General features: G+C 44.4%; 1 protein-coding gene across 1 annotated transcript; it reads right to left on the bottom strand.

The window, feature by feature from the left end:
- Positions 1–676: 676 nt before the first annotated feature.
- LOC110194114 (keratin, type II cuticular Hb6-like) lies at positions 677–7,885 on the bottom strand. Its single transcript, XM_020966278.2, is given in 10 exon segments — positions 677–1,624; positions 1,774–1,805; positions 3,136–3,356; positions 3,720–3,845; positions 4,023–4,187; positions 4,600–4,695; positions 5,411–5,471; positions 6,325–6,533; positions 7,495–7,676; positions 7,679–7,885. Coding segments are annotated over 10 exon segments (1,503 nt in total). The 5' UTR covers positions 7,866–7,885; the 3' UTR covers positions 677–1,400.
- Positions 7,886–17,387: the final 9,502 nt, after the last annotated feature.

Here is a 17,387-nt window from a genome sequence, read left to right as displayed (position 1 = left end):
TACAAACCATGTGGACACACTCATACAAGAAGGTGTGTACATATCCATGTCATTATCCTTAAAGGTCAGATCTATCCATAACAAATAACCCAATAACCAGCTGACCCTCCTGTTTCAGGAGCTGTTCAGTTTTACACTACATGTAACAGGAATGAACAGGAAGTCCTGATCTCTTGAACCTCCAATGGATTTGCAAATGAATATTTTGGCTCAATGGGGAGGGATATACTCAGCAGAATATATTGGGAAAGAGTCTTCTGTTCACCCTTATATAAACAAAGGGAAATGGAGTCTCTTATAAATGCAGCAAACTTGAATTGGTCAAGTATGGCAAAACAGGTTGGTAGAATTCCTTTGGGGTTAGGGTCTACCTTAATTAGTCACTATCTTTATGTATGCATCCATTCTCCACCATTGGGAAGGAGGCAGATCTAAGCAGCCTGCATTATTTAGGGAGAGTATCCTACCTTTGAAGTCCTCTCACCCACAGACAGATAATTAGGTTTGAGCTGACTACCAAATGGAGAATTTCTTAACTTGCTCCAGTCCTGGAGTACTTGATAAGCCTGTAAGGCCTTCTATGAATCTTCTTACTCACATATGTGAGTCAAGGTCACTGGTACATTCAAGACCCTTAGCCAACAGACTTGATTCACTACATTGAGTTTATTGGAGATACAGAATGAAACAAAGACAAACATACAAGAAATTGAATTATTGGCTTCCGGGGAACTTTTGGGTACAGACAAGGGAAGGAAATTAGATGGGGTACGAATACCATAGAGTCAACTGAAAACAAAAATACAGCAATGTTTCTCATCTTTCCATTCCAGAGGCAGCAGCCACAATAACATCCTAGACAGGGTGACAACCAAGGATCATCACCTAAAGCTACTAGGAAACCCCCTGCTTCCACATGGGGGTTTCTCCTCCACCCTCCATAGACCTTGGTGTTGGTATAGTAATAGACCCGCCAGAGCCAAATAATCCAGCAGAAGACAGACAGACAGTTGGAAAAGAAGAATGTGAACCCATAGTACAGTGAGATAACTACTAGGAAATAACTGCCTGGAATGAGCAACAGATTCGGAAAAGGAGCCATCCACCCATCCGAGAAATAGATCCGATTGGGTATTATGATCAGGCCATCCAACAGCTACTGAGGTCTGGGTTAAATAAGGCCATCAGGGAGTAGAAGAAGAAGATGGAAATCCCTGAGAAATTTCACGTGGAGGCATAAAATGTGCAAGTTCTCCTGCTCTATTGTTGGAACTGTGGCTGGGCTGGTGGAGAGAGGATGGGGCTGAGGAATGCATTGCTGTCCAAGAGCAGTAGAGAGATGTGGTCAGATTCCAGTGACATTTCTGGGGTGAAGTTTAGTTCTGTTTCCTCCTGACCTCCTAACACCTCTTGGCTCCACAAGAGCTGGCGCCGCAAGAGCGGACACTGTAGCCTGAGCCGACCCCATAGCCTGAGCCACCCCCACAGGGGGCACAGGCATTAGGGGCGCTGACCACCACGCTGCCGCCAGAGGGGCCGCTGCTGCCGGTGCTGACAACACGGGCACCAGAGGTGCCGGTGCAGAGATCGCCACAGACGACGCCACCTCGGCTGCTGCTGACACCTAGAGAGAAGACAGGCAAGAGAGAAACGGGTCAAGCCTGGGCTACATGTACTTTGGTCCACTTCATAGCATCCAGAAAGCAACAACCACCACAAGAGACCCTCTAGCAACCCCAATACGAGCAAAGGGGGAAAGCAGAAATTACTTACAGACATTCACGGCACCAACACCCTCACACAACCTGTGTTGGGGAAGAAAAGGAAGACAGGTCAGTCTAATACCAATAAAGCCCCTCAGTCCACTCAATGAAGGGGAAATAAAACTCAAAGTCATTCAATAGGCACTGAATTTAGAATCAGAAGACCTCTGTTTAAATTCTAGAACTGCTACTTCTAAATGCTGGGGCCCTAACTTCCACATTAGACTGGAAGCTGGCTGAGGCAGAAGCAAAGTCTCTCCCAACTTCCCTTCCCAATGCTCATAGAAAAGAGACGCCCAGTATGGAGAGTTCTACTACTGACTGGCTTGACTGGCTGGCTGAAAGACCCAAGAGGCCCGGACCATACTTGGTTTAAATTTCTCTGCCCCATCTCCTAGTGATTGACCCAGCCAGAGACACTAGAATCATTTAGTCCATTCCCTCGCCTTCTACAAGACTGTATTTTCACCATCACTAAGAGTTATCAATTCCTTTTGTAAAGATCTATCTAGAAGAGAACACAACCTTTGAGTATCTGAAAAGAAAGTTCTTCTTAGTGTCTGGCTGAAACCCTTGCTTCCATTATTGATGCCAATTTGGGGAACTCAAGAAATCAGAGGGCTGTGGACAAGCCAATGAAAGCTTCCCATCAAAGCCCTCAAGTATAAAAGACAATTAAATTGATAGAAATCTGGGGCTGGATTTGCTAGAAAGCTGGGGTCAGACCAATGTGATTGAAGCCTTAGAGCACCTATAGGGACAGAGAGAACCAGAGATAAAGGGTAAAGTGCCAGGGATGGGATACCCACAAAATGCCAGGGCTAGAGGGTTAAATATGAGGTAAGGACAGGCTAAGCACCATTGGTGGGAGTGGAATGGAGATGGAGTAAGTGTCAGGGATGGGAAGCTAAAAGCCTTGAGTGTGCTAACCATCAGGGATAGAGAGGACTAAGTACCACATTAAAGGGGTGGTAGAGTTCTAGGAATAGGAAGGGGTTAAGTGCCAGCAGTGGAGGTGGGGAAGAGATCTGGGAAGGAAGTGAAGGTTATTGATACCAGATTCAAAGGATCAAGGTTCAAGAATTTGACTCTGCTACTTTGCTCAAGAAGCTACAGACAAAGCCCTGCGTTGAGGACCCACACCTACAGTCAATGAGTCCAACTGAAGACCCCCCCTCAAATGCTTATAAGAGGTGGGAAGAGTACTCATAGGACTAAGTTCAAATTACCTGTCCAGTGCAGGATGGGGGGAAGATTGTAAAGGAGAGTCGAGTGATTGTTTCCTCTGCCCTAAGTCGGAATGGTTAGGTACAAAGCAACCTGTGAGACCTGGCTGGATTGGGAAGAAGGAAAGATTGTCCCAGACACCCACCTTTGCTCCTCGCCCTCCAACAGCCGTTTGTAGGTGGCAATCTCAATGTCCAGACCCAGCTTGGAGTTCATGACCTCCTGGTACTCCTTCAGCAGACAAGCCATGTCCTGCTTGGCTTTCTGCAGAGCCTCCTCCAGGCCTGCCAGCTTGCAGCGGGCATCATTGAGGGCAGCCTCACCCTGTTGTTCAGACTGGGTCACAGCAGCCTCCAGCTTGGAGTTCTGAAAGAGGGGACAGGAGCCAGGGAGGAGAAGGCAAGTTAGCAAAGTGTTCTGGAACCATGTTTCCCAAATAAGACCCTTTCCCTGCCTTTGTGCATGATTCTTCCCTCATTGATCCATCTCTCTCTCTCTCTCTCTCTCTCTCTCTCTCTCTCTCACACACACACACACACACACACACACACACACACACAATGTAGACCATATAGAAAGGGGATTCTCTAAGGAAAAATGTTCTATAGCACTCCCTCTATCTTTTGTCTCTTCTGGTTCATTGGGAGTTCCCCTTGGTATACATACTGAATCCCTCTTGCTCTGGAATAACCTGATTCCTTTCTATCCAAATGTGATCTGTACCCGTACCTGGCACTTGGCATTCTCCACCTCGGCGGTCAGCCTCTGGATCATGCGGTTCAGCTCATTGATCTCCTCCTTGGTCCTGCGCAGACTCTCCCCGTGACGGATCACTGTGGCCTTCATCTCTTCACACTGTAAGGGGAAGAAGAGGAAGAGGGAAAGCATGTACTAGAGAAAGACAAAACACTGGGAAAGGCCCTGAAAATGAGTGTCTCCGGATAAAAGGCAAGCCATTCCTAAAGCCCACCCACCAACCTTCCCACTGTAGTTCCAGGTGGGAGAAAAGGGAAGGAATTCAAGCCCACTCACCTTGCTGCGGTACCAAGATTCAGCCTCAGCCCGGCTACGGCTGGCGATGTCATCATACTGAGACTTGATCTCGGCAATGACACAGTCCATGTTGAGGTCTCTGCTGTTGTCCATCTTTACCACCACAGAGGTGTCTGAGATGTGGGCCTGAAGAATGCGGATCTCCTACAAAGTCAGGGGAAGGGGAAAAGAAAGAATGATCAAAAGTTGGTTGAGAATGGAATTCTGTCTCTCTGTATAACTCCTTCCCAAGATTCCATCTTACTTTCAGACATGTCTCATACCTCACTTCAGACACATAGTCCCAGGAAAGCCACACAGAGAGTCAGGAATCATCCAGGGAATTTCCATTTCAATTGATCCCACTTCCTGATTTCTAATCAGACCTACGGATTCCTTGCTTTATCCTGACATATCCAGCAGGCTTGCTCTGATTTCCCAGTTACTTCCACTGTCTTCAGAGCTAGCCCATTCCTTCCTCCCAAACCTCACTGGTCCTGGCTGCCTTCTCCTATCCCTGGCCTTTCCTCTCCCTCATGGGCTATGCATCTCCAGGAGTCCCCTCTCAGCCTCTCACCTCCTCATACAAGGCCCTCAGGAAGTTGATCTCCTCTGTCAGAGCCTCGGCATTGGCCTCCAGGTCAGATTTCCTCAAGTAGGCGCAGTCCACATCCTATTGGGAAATGGAGAAGGAAGACTGAATCCACAGAAATGAAAGCTTAGAAGTTATCTAGTCCTTATTTTATAGTTGAGGAATCCGAGGGTCAAACAGATATCAAGATGCAAAGTGGGACATAAATCTAGGTCTCTTTCTTGGCAAATGTATTTCATTCCCAGTTTCAAAATATGTTCTTTCCCACCTCTAAGATTTCCCATAGGCCATTTCCCAGTCTGGGACAATATCCTCAGGTCTGTTCCTCCTTTTCTTTTGAACCAAGCATTCACCTCCTTAACTCCCTTCCTATCTCCTAAGCCCTGATGTATATGTTATGTCCTACTACTCCTAGTCATGTCTTTGCTGATGGATCTGATTGGGCAAGACCTTTTAGGTTCCATCTCCAAAGTAAAAGAAGAAACTCAGAATAGGAAAAGATGCAGATGTAGAGATGCTTTCTTTGTTCCAAGACTTGGCAGAACCTCCACCCCTTTCCAAAGCAAGAGGTCAATTCATACCCATCCCTTCCTTGGAGCTGGATACCACTCCCTGATCAAACATCACCTCCCAGCTTCTAATCGTGCTGCTCAGTAGCCTGGCTTGCTTTGGAAAGATCATCTTACCTTCTTCTGAAGATAACAGATATCTTACTCTGAAGAAAGCTTTGTGGGTACATATTTCTGGGCATTCTCCCATCTCTCTCAAGTCAAGTCCTATGTTCAGTGTCACTCACCTTCTTCAAAGCAACGAATTCATTCTCAGCTGTGGCTCTCAGGGAGACCTCCTCCTCATACCTGAAATAAATTAAAGGAGAGGGCATCCAGATCAGTGGGAGGAAGACTGCAATCCCTCTGAGGGAAGGGGTGGCATGTAAACTGGGAGAAATCACGTGTATTAGACTGGTATCAAAAAATGGAGACCTAACTCTTGGTTCTCCATATCAACGAAGGGTCCACTAGCAATGCAGAATTTCAAATAATTGATCATTTAAAAGTCATCCTCTTTTTGAACCTGAGACATGTTTTTGTCTTTATATGTGACCATTGGCCATGATGTGGGAATCCACAGCACTTCAGAAAGCTTCCCTGTGTAACTGTCTTGGGAAGAGTTAAAATATGTCCATCTTCCTCAGTTTATCCATGGCTTCATTTCCCTCTTTCTCCATTTTAAATTAGGGAGATGAACAAAATCAGCCTGTGTGGAGTTGCCTTCTGTCTCTGAGCCAGCTGGCTGATTCATGCCTTCCCTGGGCTACAAGGGTAGATAATAAAGCAGTAACAGAAGACTTTTCTTTCTAGTGGCCAATTGATCTATAAGATTCTTTGGGGCAGGAGGATACTCGGGGAAATGAGAGCTGACTAGAGTAGTGATGTCAAAAGAAGAAGTGATTGAAAGCAAATCCAAGATGGAGAAGTGATAAATATCCAGAAGGCCCTTCTTTCCTCCCTTTCTAGTGCCCAAACTGAGGGAGTTCTAACACCCTTGCTTCCCCCATTACCAAGTGCATTCATTGTATCCATACCCCATGTACCTGAATCTCCTTTCTGTTGAAAGTCTCCCTGTCTTTATGTCCCTGTCCCTAAGAACTTTTACTATTGAGAAGTTCTTTAATGGAAGCTTATTTCCTTTCTTTTGCTAAACACTTACTTCTTCTTGTAGCCCTCCAGCACTTCCTGCACGTGGTTGAGCTCAGAAGCCAGGCGACCACTGTCAGCCTCCACACACTCCAGCTCCCGCTTCAGGGTCTCAATGTAGCCCTGGAACAGGGGCTCCAAGTTGCTCTCGCAGCATTTCCGGTTCTGGTAGAATTGCCACTTGGTCTCCAGAAGCTTGTTCTGCTGCTCCAGGAAGCGGACCTACAGCCCAGGGAGGGAGGTGAGTGGTCAGGGTAGTTTCTGGTTATTCTCATATTCCATGGAGGGTGTTTCAGAGAAAGTTCAGCCAGGAACTCAATAGGGGAAAATGAGGAAATATCTTGGGGAGGGGAGGGCATGAGAAGGAAGGGGAAGGGAAGGGAAGGAAGGGAGGAGGGAAGAAGGAGGGAAGGCAGGGAAGGGAAGAAGACAACCAATAGAAGACTGCTCCTATGAACATATGTCCTGTCAACTGGTCCTATGAACATGTGTCCTGTCCAGATGAGAAGGCAACTAATAAAAAACCAAATCCCTGAATGTTTTCACCCAGCATGGTAGGCAAAGCTCTGGATTTTGTAATTCCAAGGATGGCTAGTGGGAAATATCATGCTTTTCTAGTCCAGAAAGTATCTAATTATTGAACCTTTGGATTTTCCAACACAGAGAGGACCCAAGAATAGGAGAGGGGAGAATATAAAATCTAGAGCCAGAAGGCACTTTCAATTTTAGTACAACCTTCTCACTTTGTAGATGAGAAAACTGGGATTCGCAAATAGAAATATCTGGTTCTCTGAGTCTCAGTGAGAAGACTGCTCTAGTCCAAAGGCCTCAGCTTTCTCATTCTAAAGGCAGGAGAAGGTAAGCTCCTAGTCTCAGATGGGACTCCCTGGTCCCCCTATGCTTACCCTGCAAAGGACAGATTGTAGGCAAATGGGAAAAGCTTTGAGGAAGGTGGGACTTCTAGGGATACCTGTGCTGATTGGGATCTCCTGGGGCAGTACAGAAAGGGAAGCTAGCTGGTAATCCTTGCCCCCTTTTGTCATGGCTCAGAAACAGCCCCATCCTACACCAGATTCCAAGACTTCTCCCTCTGTCTGCATTCTTCCCCCTCTGTCTGCATTCTTCCCCCTGCCTCCCCCAGGGCATTCCCCACAGAGCAGAGCTCAGTTCTCCTATCACCGACCTTGTCAATGAAGGCGGCAAATTTGCTGTTGAGACACTTGATCTGTTCCTTCTCCTCATGCTTCACGCACTGAGCATTGGGGTCAATCTCCAGGTTGAGGGGGGTCAGGAGGCTCTCGTTGACAGACACGGTGGTGATGCAGGGGGGGCTGGGTCCGCACACTCCGCCAGAGCGGTAGCCAAGCTCCGGCCGCAGGAGCCAGCCCTGTAGCCTCCACAGTAGCTGCGGCTGCCAAAGCCAGTCAGTCCCCTGTAGCAGGACACTCCTCGGTAGGGAGCAGCGCTGATGCAGCAGCGGCCAGGTCGGGGCCCACAGGCTGAGGCACAGCTGAAAGCTCTCACAGAGCCTCCACAGTAAGATCCACAAGTCATGCTGATGCTTCTAGGCACGGTTGTCTAATGAGAAGGAGAGGAATTGTCAACAAGATGTCAGCCTGTGGGTGCCGTGGTCCTTTTATACCTGTGGAAGCCAGGCTTGGCCCCCGTCACTGGGTCAAGAGCAATTAACAGCCTTTATGGGCTTGGGGCATTTTGCTGCTTCAGCTCCTCCCTTAATTTGTTTAATTGGGGGCCAGATGCAGCACAAATGTTTATGAACCTTCACCCCAAAATGCCCGCTTTTCATCTTCAAAGACCCAAACACCATCCCCTCCCATTATGCAGGTGTGGAAACTGGGAGATTGGAGTGACTCAGGCCAGGGGACTGAGGCAGGGCCAGTAAGTGTGACTGGGGTTTCTTCTTTCCTTCCTCCCTTCTCTTCCCTTCCTGGATCCAGAGCTCCAAGCTCTGAGGACAGGGGTCCCCTCTCCTAGAAATGTTTTCTGTGCTAAGCTGGGGGATCAGGGGTGAGGGGGAGAATCTTGAATCAGACATTATTTGGGGGAACAGGAGAGGATGTTAGACCTTTTTTCATGGTTCTCTGTGACGGCTCCTTCAGCAACATATAGGCATTACATGTACACAAATGCATATGCCAGCACACTACCTTCCATGCCCACTCCCACATAAGATCATGTACAATACACACACAAAGCAAATTTATAAATTGCCTATACTCCTATGAATACACACACACACACACACACACAACTACAGGATTTAAAGCTAGAAGGGACCCTGGAAATCCTCTAAACCCCTCATTTTTTTCAGATGAGGAAACCAAAATCCAAAGAAGTAAAATGGCCCGCCCAATGTCACCCAGGTACTACAACACAGAACTGGTAACTGAACCAGGGTCTTCTGACTCTAAGTCTTTCTGCTGCACCAAATACTTCCTGCTCCCCAAAGTTTTCAAATGAGACTCTCCCTCCAAAAAATGTAAAATCAGACCCTGTTCAAGAGTTCTAGTAGTAAAGAGTTCTCCAGAGACTGGACAGTTCTGTCTTTCAGCTCCTCCTAAGAACCTAAAGACCAATAGCCCCAATAGTCCACTGACCAATAGTCAGTGTCCCTTCCAAACTATCTCCCAGGTGTAGCTGCACTGTCCTACAGAGCAGAGGGGGAATTTCGAAGTGTCCCAGCTGGAGGATCCTGTAGACAATCAAACCATAGAACCCCATTCTTTGATCTGCTCCTACCTCCCCCCCACAACCACCCCCTTTTGGTGACACGGCTGCTCCTTTGTTGTTTTAAAGCCCCTCTAGGCATGGAAGCAGCGTGGAGTCTAGGATCATGGACTTAGAGCCTGAAGGCACCTTAGAAGTTACAGGATTCTACCTCCCTTTGCCTTACAGTATAGGGGAAAGAACACTAGGACTCCTCCAAACCTCCAAGTTAAATTTTGAGTGTGACTATTTACACCTCAGAAATTAGCATAGGCTTTAGATGAGTTATTTGACCTATTGTTTTGTTGATTGTCCAGCCTTAAGAAAGTGATGGAGAAAATGTTAATAATGCCAATTTAAGCTTTTGGAAAGTTAGTTGTTAAATATTCACCAGCACCCCCTGGATTAGATAATCTTTAAACTTCTCTCTAACTCAAAATCCTGTAATCTATGAACTGGCCTCTCTCTCCACCTCTTCTCCAAACTCTCCTTCCATCCTTTGTTTTCCATCAGCACCTAAAATGGCTGTTATTCCTATATAGAAAGTGTCCCCCCAAAACCCTGACTATCTAAATCCTCCTTTAGATACTCTAGCCTCTTCTCCAGAAAGCCTTCCCTAGAGGTAATTGTTCCTAAATGATAATCAACCAATCTACAAATATTTGCTAAAGTTCCAGGAACTCTAGGGTTACAGATGCAAAAGCAAAACAGTACCTGCCTTCAAGAAGCTTAAATTCTACTGGGAAGATTCAACATGTTCACAGATAAGCAAATGCTGGATATAGATAGATGGAGGTGGGGGGGGAGGAGGACAGTGAGAGAAAGAAAGAAAGAAAGAAAGAAAGAAAGAAAGAAAGAAAGAAAGAAAGAAAGAAAGAAAGAAAGAAAGAAAGGAAGGAAGGAAGGAAGGAAGGAAGGAAGGAAGGAAGGAAGGAAGGAAGGAAGGAAGGAAGGAAGGAAGAAAGGAAGGAAGAAAGAAAGGAAGAAAGAAAGGAAGAAAGAAAGAAAGAGAAAGGAAGGAAGGAAGAAAGAGGAAGGAAGGAAGGAAGGAAGAAGGAAGGAAGGAAGGAAGGAAGGAAGGAAGGAAGGAAGGAAGGAAAGAAGTGGAAAAAGGGAGAGAAATGAAGGAGAGAGAGAATAAACATAAAGTGATGAGGGGGGACAACAGTGACAACTGGGGGAATCAGGAAAGGACTCTTGAAACAGCTAACACTTGAGTTGATACTCAAATGGAGGTAGCGATTCCAATGGGAGATCATTTCATGTATGGAAACAGCCTATTCAGAGTCACAGATTGGGAGATGGAATGTCATGTATGAAAAATAGCCAGCAGTCCATTTTGGCTTGACTATTAGGTGTATGAAGGGGGATTGATATGTAAGCATAATACCAAGATAGACTAGAGCCAGATTGTGAAAGGCTTTAAATGACAAAGAATTTTGTATTTTATTCTAATGGCAGTAGGGAGCCACTGAAGCTTCTTGAGCAGGGGAGCTATGAGGTCATGCCTGTACTATAAGAAAATCACTTTGGTATCTGTACAGAGGATAGATGAGAAAGAACAGAGGCTGGATATGGGGAGACCAATTAAGAGGTCACTGTAATAATTTAGGCTAGAGATGATGAGACTTAACTAACTTAGAGTATGAGTGGAAAGGAGAGGACAGATTCAAAAGATATTATGAAGGAAGGATTGATGAGACTTGACAACTAATGAGATATGGAAGCAGAGAAATTCAAGAGCTGAAAATGACCCATAGGTTATAAGGCTAGGTGACTTGAAGAATGGTGGTAATAGATGGAAATGATGGGTTTAGGGGGGACTTAAGTTTTGTTTTAGACATGTTGGTTTTGAGATTCTGATAGAACATCAAAGGAAATATGTCTAGCAGGCAGCTCAGGAGAAGGATTGGTACATTTAGGAGTCATCTGCATAAAGATGATAGTTAAATCCATGGTAGTTAATGAGATCACCAAGAGAAAGAAAAATTGGAGTGGAAAAAAAGAGAGTCCTAGAAAGAGCCATTGGCTCACAATTACATGGTGGGACATCGATAATAATCTTGTAAACTAAAAGGGACTGTCCAGAAAGGAAAAGAACCATGCCAGAGTAGTGTCATGAAAACCCAAGCATATCAAGAAGGATTGAGTGGTTGATAGTGACATACTCCACATAGATGTCAAGAAAAATGGGAAGTTTAAAAAAAAAAGGCCACTAGGTTTAACAATAAAGAGATTGACATTGGAGAAAGCAATTGTAGTTGAATGCTGGGAACAGAAACTATGTCAAGGGGTTAAGCAGTGAGTGTGATGTGAGAAAGGGAAGACATCAAATGTAGACCCCTTTGCCTAGTTTGGCTATGAAAGGAAGGGGAGGGAGAGAGATAGCTAACGCACTGAATGACAGAGTCCGGATCCAAAAAATCTTGACAGGCAAGAGCATTGAGCTCAGTCCAATAAGATGAAATATGATAGGGATAAATGCAAAATCTTACACTTAGGTTCAAAAACAACTTCACAAGCACCAAATGGGAGAGATGTGGCTAGACAAGTTATTTGTCTGAAAAAAAATACAGAAGTTTTAGTGGGCTGGAAGCTCAGCATGAATTAGCAATATGATGTAGCAGCTGAAAAAGTTCATGTGATCTTGGGATGTATTGAGAGGCATGGCCCCAGGGATAAAGAGGTGGTGGCTCTTGTAGGGGGAAGAAAAGGACATCCTGTCACTGGATATGCACTCTCTCCTCCAACTTATAATGCTTTGTTTCCTTCAAGACTCAATTCAATCCCACCTTCTACATAAAACATTTCTGAGCCCCACTCTACCCCCAGCTCCCAGAGCTTTCCTTCCCAAAATAACCTTGTAATTACTTTGCATATTTTCTGTATACACAAATTTCTGTATGTGCTTAGAATCTAAGTTCCTTCTGAATGCATTGTTTCATTTTTGTCTCTATATTTCCAGCAAGTAGAATGATGCCTGGCACATAGCATGTCATTAATATATGCTTATTGCTTTATTAATTGATAGCTTGATGAGATGGTAAGCCCAAGCAAAGATTATTTTAAGAACAGGGGAGATTTGAACATGTTTATAGACAGCAGGGAAGATGCCAATTGATAACAGTCTGCAGATGAGGCAGAGAGAGGTTTCCACCAACCCCTTTTTATTCAGGTTCACAATACCCTGGACAAGTCCCTTATGCTGACCCTGCTCTTACACAGCCTTACAGGGTGTCTTCACCACCCTTCTCTCCAGTTCCCATTTTCTTCTCGGTCAAACACCAGTTGAATGCAATTATATTTTTGTTACTCTGGTTCCAACAAGGCTGGAATTTTGAGGAGCACAGTTTTTGCCAGAACAGGCCATTGTACCATAAGCCAGTCCAACTGGCCTCTGTATATAACATCTAGTTCTCTGTGTATAACATCTCATCTCTGACCTCCATGACTCTGCACAGGCTGAACCCCATGTCTAGAATGCTCTTCCTCCTTACTTATTCCTCCAAGAACCCCCAGGTCAATTCTAGGCTCAGTTCGGGTGCTATCCCCAACAAAAGGCAACAATTCCCACAGTTGTGAGTGCTTCTCCCTTCTTCTTCAAATTATTTTATTTTTATTTTTTGTGTGTATTTATAATAACTTTTCTGAATAGGGATTGTTTCCCCTCAGCAGAATATAATCTCCTTGATGATAGAGACTTTTGTATGTTTCCTCTTAGTCTAGCACAATGCTGGGCACATAGTGGTGATCTAATAAATGTTTGTTGAATTGAATGACCCCATACCACCTCTACAAAGGGCTAATCCCTCTTTTTCCTGCTGCCCCCCCAAAAAAAAAACAATCCTGGGCTTTGTAAATGAAGGGATGATAGTCTGAAAGCAACCATGAACCCTCACTTCCCAGTTAACTAGGGTAGTCATCCCTTCTCCCAGAGAACCAGGCCACAGACATTCTTTCTCTCTCTCTCTCTCTCTCTCTCTCTCTCTCTCTCTCTCTCTCTCTCTCTCTCTCTGTTTGAGAAAAAAAGGAAGAAAGGAAAGAAGCATTTATTAAGTGCCTACTATGTACTATATGCCAGGCACTATGCTAAGCAATTTGCAAATATTATCTAATTCGATCCTCACAACAATCCTAAGAGGTAGATATTGTTATTATTTTATAGTTTCAGAACTGAGACAGGTAGCTGTTAAGTGACTTGCTCGGGGTCACACAGCCGGTAAGTATTTGAGGCCAGATTTGAACCCAGCTTTTCCTGACTCCAAGGCCAGAGTTCTATCATGCAGTACCTAGCTGCCTAGAAAGTGTGCAACAGTCAAATTTTCACCATCTCATACCCTTCGGAAAGGACCCCAATGCCTTAGGAAAGGCCTCATTTGACCTCTTTCAGATAGATGGAAAATGCTGCTAATAGCATTACTGGAAAGGAGCTGAGGCATGAATAATCCAAACATTCTGGATATTTCAAAACAATGGATGATTCATAAATAGCTATTATTTGGTTTTGGAATACAATCAGAAATAGTCCAATAGATCAGCAAGTAATGAGTTCTCCATCACAAGAGGTCTTCTGGGACTGGATGATCCCGTTTAGGAGATGTTGTAGATAATAGGAGTCCTGTTCATTTACTTATTGAACTAAGTGACTTCTATGGTCTTCTTCAATTCTGAGATTCTATCACAGATACACTCAAATACACTCAAATTCACCCTCCTTAGCCCCTTATCCTGGTTATCACTGGGATATCAGCAGCCCAGGATCTAGCTGAATGGTAGAGGGAAGGATGCTGAAGATAATTTCGAAAGAGGTAATTCTTTCATGGATAATCAGGAGCACAGTCTTGGTCCAATTGATGGCAAATATTGATGGTACAGGACTCTTTGCCTCTCAGTTAAGAAATTATGTTATACCTATATCAGATTGCTTGCCATCTTGGGAAGGGAAGGAGAGAAGGAGGGCAGGAGGGAGAAAAATTTGGAACTCAAAATCTTATAAAAATGAATTTTGAAAATTGTCTTTACATGTAATTAGAAAAAAATAAAATACTATTTAAAAATTTTTTTTAAAAAGAAATTGTGATAAGCACAAGGTTTCCATCCTTTAAAGAGATGAGCTTCAAAATGAGTAAGAAAAGAGAAGGCTGAAGACAGGGTATAAGAGAATGGAAGAGGTTTGACTGAACTGGAAGCCTCCTTAGAACTCTGAAAATCAGTCATCTCCCTGCCTGGCTAAGTCATGTTTTAAGGAATATGTTCAACAATATTTTTTGTGGTCTAACTATATGCAGAACCCTTTCCTGGATGCTGCAGGGGAGGAAAGCACGTAGGAGACTTGGGAGCCTCTCTATCATTGGGGAACCCCTAGTCCAATAGAGGAAACAGGACACACTGAAAGCAGAACATTTACAGAGGAAATGGCAATCAAGTGCAAAAATCAAGAAGAGTTGACCATGAGTTTTGAGGGGCTGCTGAGTGATTAGTCTTGTGTCATTTGATGGGCTTTCTCCCCTCCCAAGTCAGGGAGGTTTATCAGGGAAGGCTTCCTGGAGGAGTCTTGGACTATGTTTTTAGATATAAGGGGGAAACAGGACTTTGAAGAGGGCTTCCCACATGAATAAGAATCTATGATAAAAGTCAGAGGTGAGGAGAGATTATAATACCTTTGTGTAGGATTAGGAATCCATTAAAGAGTGAAGGGTCTGGGTAAGTAAGACAAAGGAAGGGAGGGAGGCAGTGGCTACAATTTTTGGAGAGGTTTTGCAGTACCTCTCCTCACACTCCCCATACCCCTATTGTAGCCAATGTAGCCTTTGGAGACCTATAAGCTTTAGTCAGAAAAATTTCCCATCACTGAGAGTGGAAAGGGCCATGGATGCACCCACATCCGAATTATGGCCAAAGATCTTCATGCTGGGCACATAGGGGCTTCCAGGACTTTGCCATTGCTCTAACTCTGAGATATGACTGCTGAGCCCAAAAATCCAGCTGATGAAACATGGCAGTTAGAGGTTGGGCCAAAGAGGGGAATGTGCCTAGGTCCATGTTGTGAGGAAGCAAGGATGGTAAGCATTATGACAGTCAGAAGTAGCACTTGGGCTTTTAAAGAAGGAACTTCAAGGCCTAGCCCGTGGATGAATCAGGCTGTGAGGTCCTGGGCTTCTTAGAGACCGACTGGGGAGCCCCCTTCTTCCCCTACCACATACATCCAACCAATCAGTTTGGTAGTCACAGGATAGAGGAAACCCCATTGAGTGGGGGGGATGGATGGGGACTAAAGGCTACAGGTGGGGACCCTCAGGTAAAGAACCTTGACTCAGAAACCCTGCCCTCCCCCTCTTCCTCCCACAAACACAAGAGCAGCAGCAGCACCACCACCATCACTCAGTCAAGCTATAAACTTCCCAACAAAAGCTGGGGCCGCTGTAATAGCTGGGGATGGGCCCACCCCACCCTCAGCCACTGTTTTACACTTTGGCCAAAGGAAGAATCATGACCACAAAAAGGAGGAGCCTCAAAGTAAATCCTGCTTCATTTTCCCCAAGATAAACAATGTTCCTTTTAGGGTCACTGAGCCAGGAAGCACATCGGACCCTGGGCACAAGAGTCTTCTTCTTCTCCTCTTCTCCCCCTGAGTCTGTCCCCAGCTATAGACTTGGAATCAGGAAACTTTGATTTGAATCCCAGCTATGACATTTACTAGTTAGATGACCAGAGGCAGGTCCTGTCACCTCTCTACGCTTCAGTTTCCTCATCTGTAAAATGAGAAAGTTGAACTAGATGGCCTCTGAGATCCATTCTAACTCAAACTCTATGGCGCTATGACTTTTACTGTCTACTTCACTTCTTCAAGGAAAACTAACAAAAGAGTGTGGAAATGTGGGCTATTATATGCCCCTTGACCCTTGGGTTTATAGGATCACAGATGGGATTATCCCGTCATTCGACAACTCAATTGACAGCTCCCAAGCTAGGAAATCAATGACAGTGACAGCTGGGAAATCAATGACAATGACTTCTTCCAAATTTATTGAATAATAAATAAGAACCATTTTGGCCCAAAGGAGAAAATCTCATGACAAAATTTCTGCTTAGGAGCAATTATTAGTAGCAGTGTGTATTTACTGAATTAGTAGCAAGATGTATTTACAGAATAGTAATGCTTTCAGAGTAAAATGGAAAGGAGAAAGGTGGAGAGAGGGAATAGCCAGTGAATGAACATATACCAAAAGGAAAGAAAACGTCTTCTGGAATTGGGCTCAGAAAACTTGGGTTTGGACCATCATTCTGCCCTGGCTAGCTGTATGATTTATTTGCCTCTCTGAACCTAATCTATAAAAAAGGGGGAAGGAGGCAGTAAGCCCTCCCCTGCCTACCTAGCAGGACTGTTGTGACTATTCAATGAGATAATGAATATAAAACAGTTTAGAACCATAAAGTCTATAAAAATGTTCACCATAGATTTGCTGAGCTATAAAAAGTCTGAACTATATATAGCAGCTCTAAATGTGATCCCCTGATTAATTGATTGAGTGATGATTGATTACAATTGAAGGAAACATTCTGAGAAATTACTGGGAGTACTTTGGAGCAAATGTCTTCTTTGAGAAAATGTAAGCACTTTTGATAAGGGGAATTTCCCTAAAGGCCTGAAATCCTGGAATAAGGGACGTGGGGCAGTGTATTTGTACCCAGAAGACTAGGTTTCAAGGAAAGATTCAAAGTAAGCTTTCTTCTTAGTCTAGAATAACGTCCAGATTGGATCAAGCAGTCACTGAGAATAGTTAATGTTTACTGGGAAAGGAATGAAACAAATGAGGGAATGAAAAAAAAACACATATTAAGCACTTACTATGTACAAAGCGTCATGCCAAGCATTGTGGCTACAAGTGGATGAGATGACTCCTGACCTCAAGGAGCTCACATTCTAATAGTAGGAGGTAATAATACATATAGGCAATTTCAACTTCAAGTGGATGGCAATGCATTTTCTTTAAGGGCATTTCCATTGATAAAATTTTTGATGGTACCAAGTACTTTGATGGTAAACACTTTGTTTCCTGGTTCTTCAGTAGATGTGGCTGCTTCAAGGAGGAAGATGGGATATAGCATCAGTAGAGGCAATTGCCTCCCATGCCTGGAATGCTCTCCCTCTTCATCTCCACCTACTAGATTCCCTGGCTCCCTTCAAGTCCCAACTAAAATCCCATCTTCCATAGGAAGCCTTTCCCAACCCCTCTTAGTTCTAGTTCCTTCCCTGTCTTCTTCATTTCCTATTTATCCTGTATGTAGCTTGTTCACATATATTTATTTGATTATTGTCTCCCCCATTAGATTGTGAGCTCCTTGAGG

The sequence above is a fragment of the Phascolarctos cinereus genome, unplaced genomic scaffold (genome assembly GCF_003287225.1).
Source record: "Phascolarctos cinereus isolate Bilbo 61053 unplaced genomic scaffold, phaCin_HiC Scaffold_1;HRSCAF=81, whole genome shotgun sequence".
Taxonomy (NCBI): Eukaryota; Metazoa; Chordata; class Mammalia; order Diprotodontia; family Phascolarctidae; genus Phascolarctos; species Phascolarctos cinereus.
This window is presented reverse-complemented; position numbering and strand designations above follow the sequence as displayed.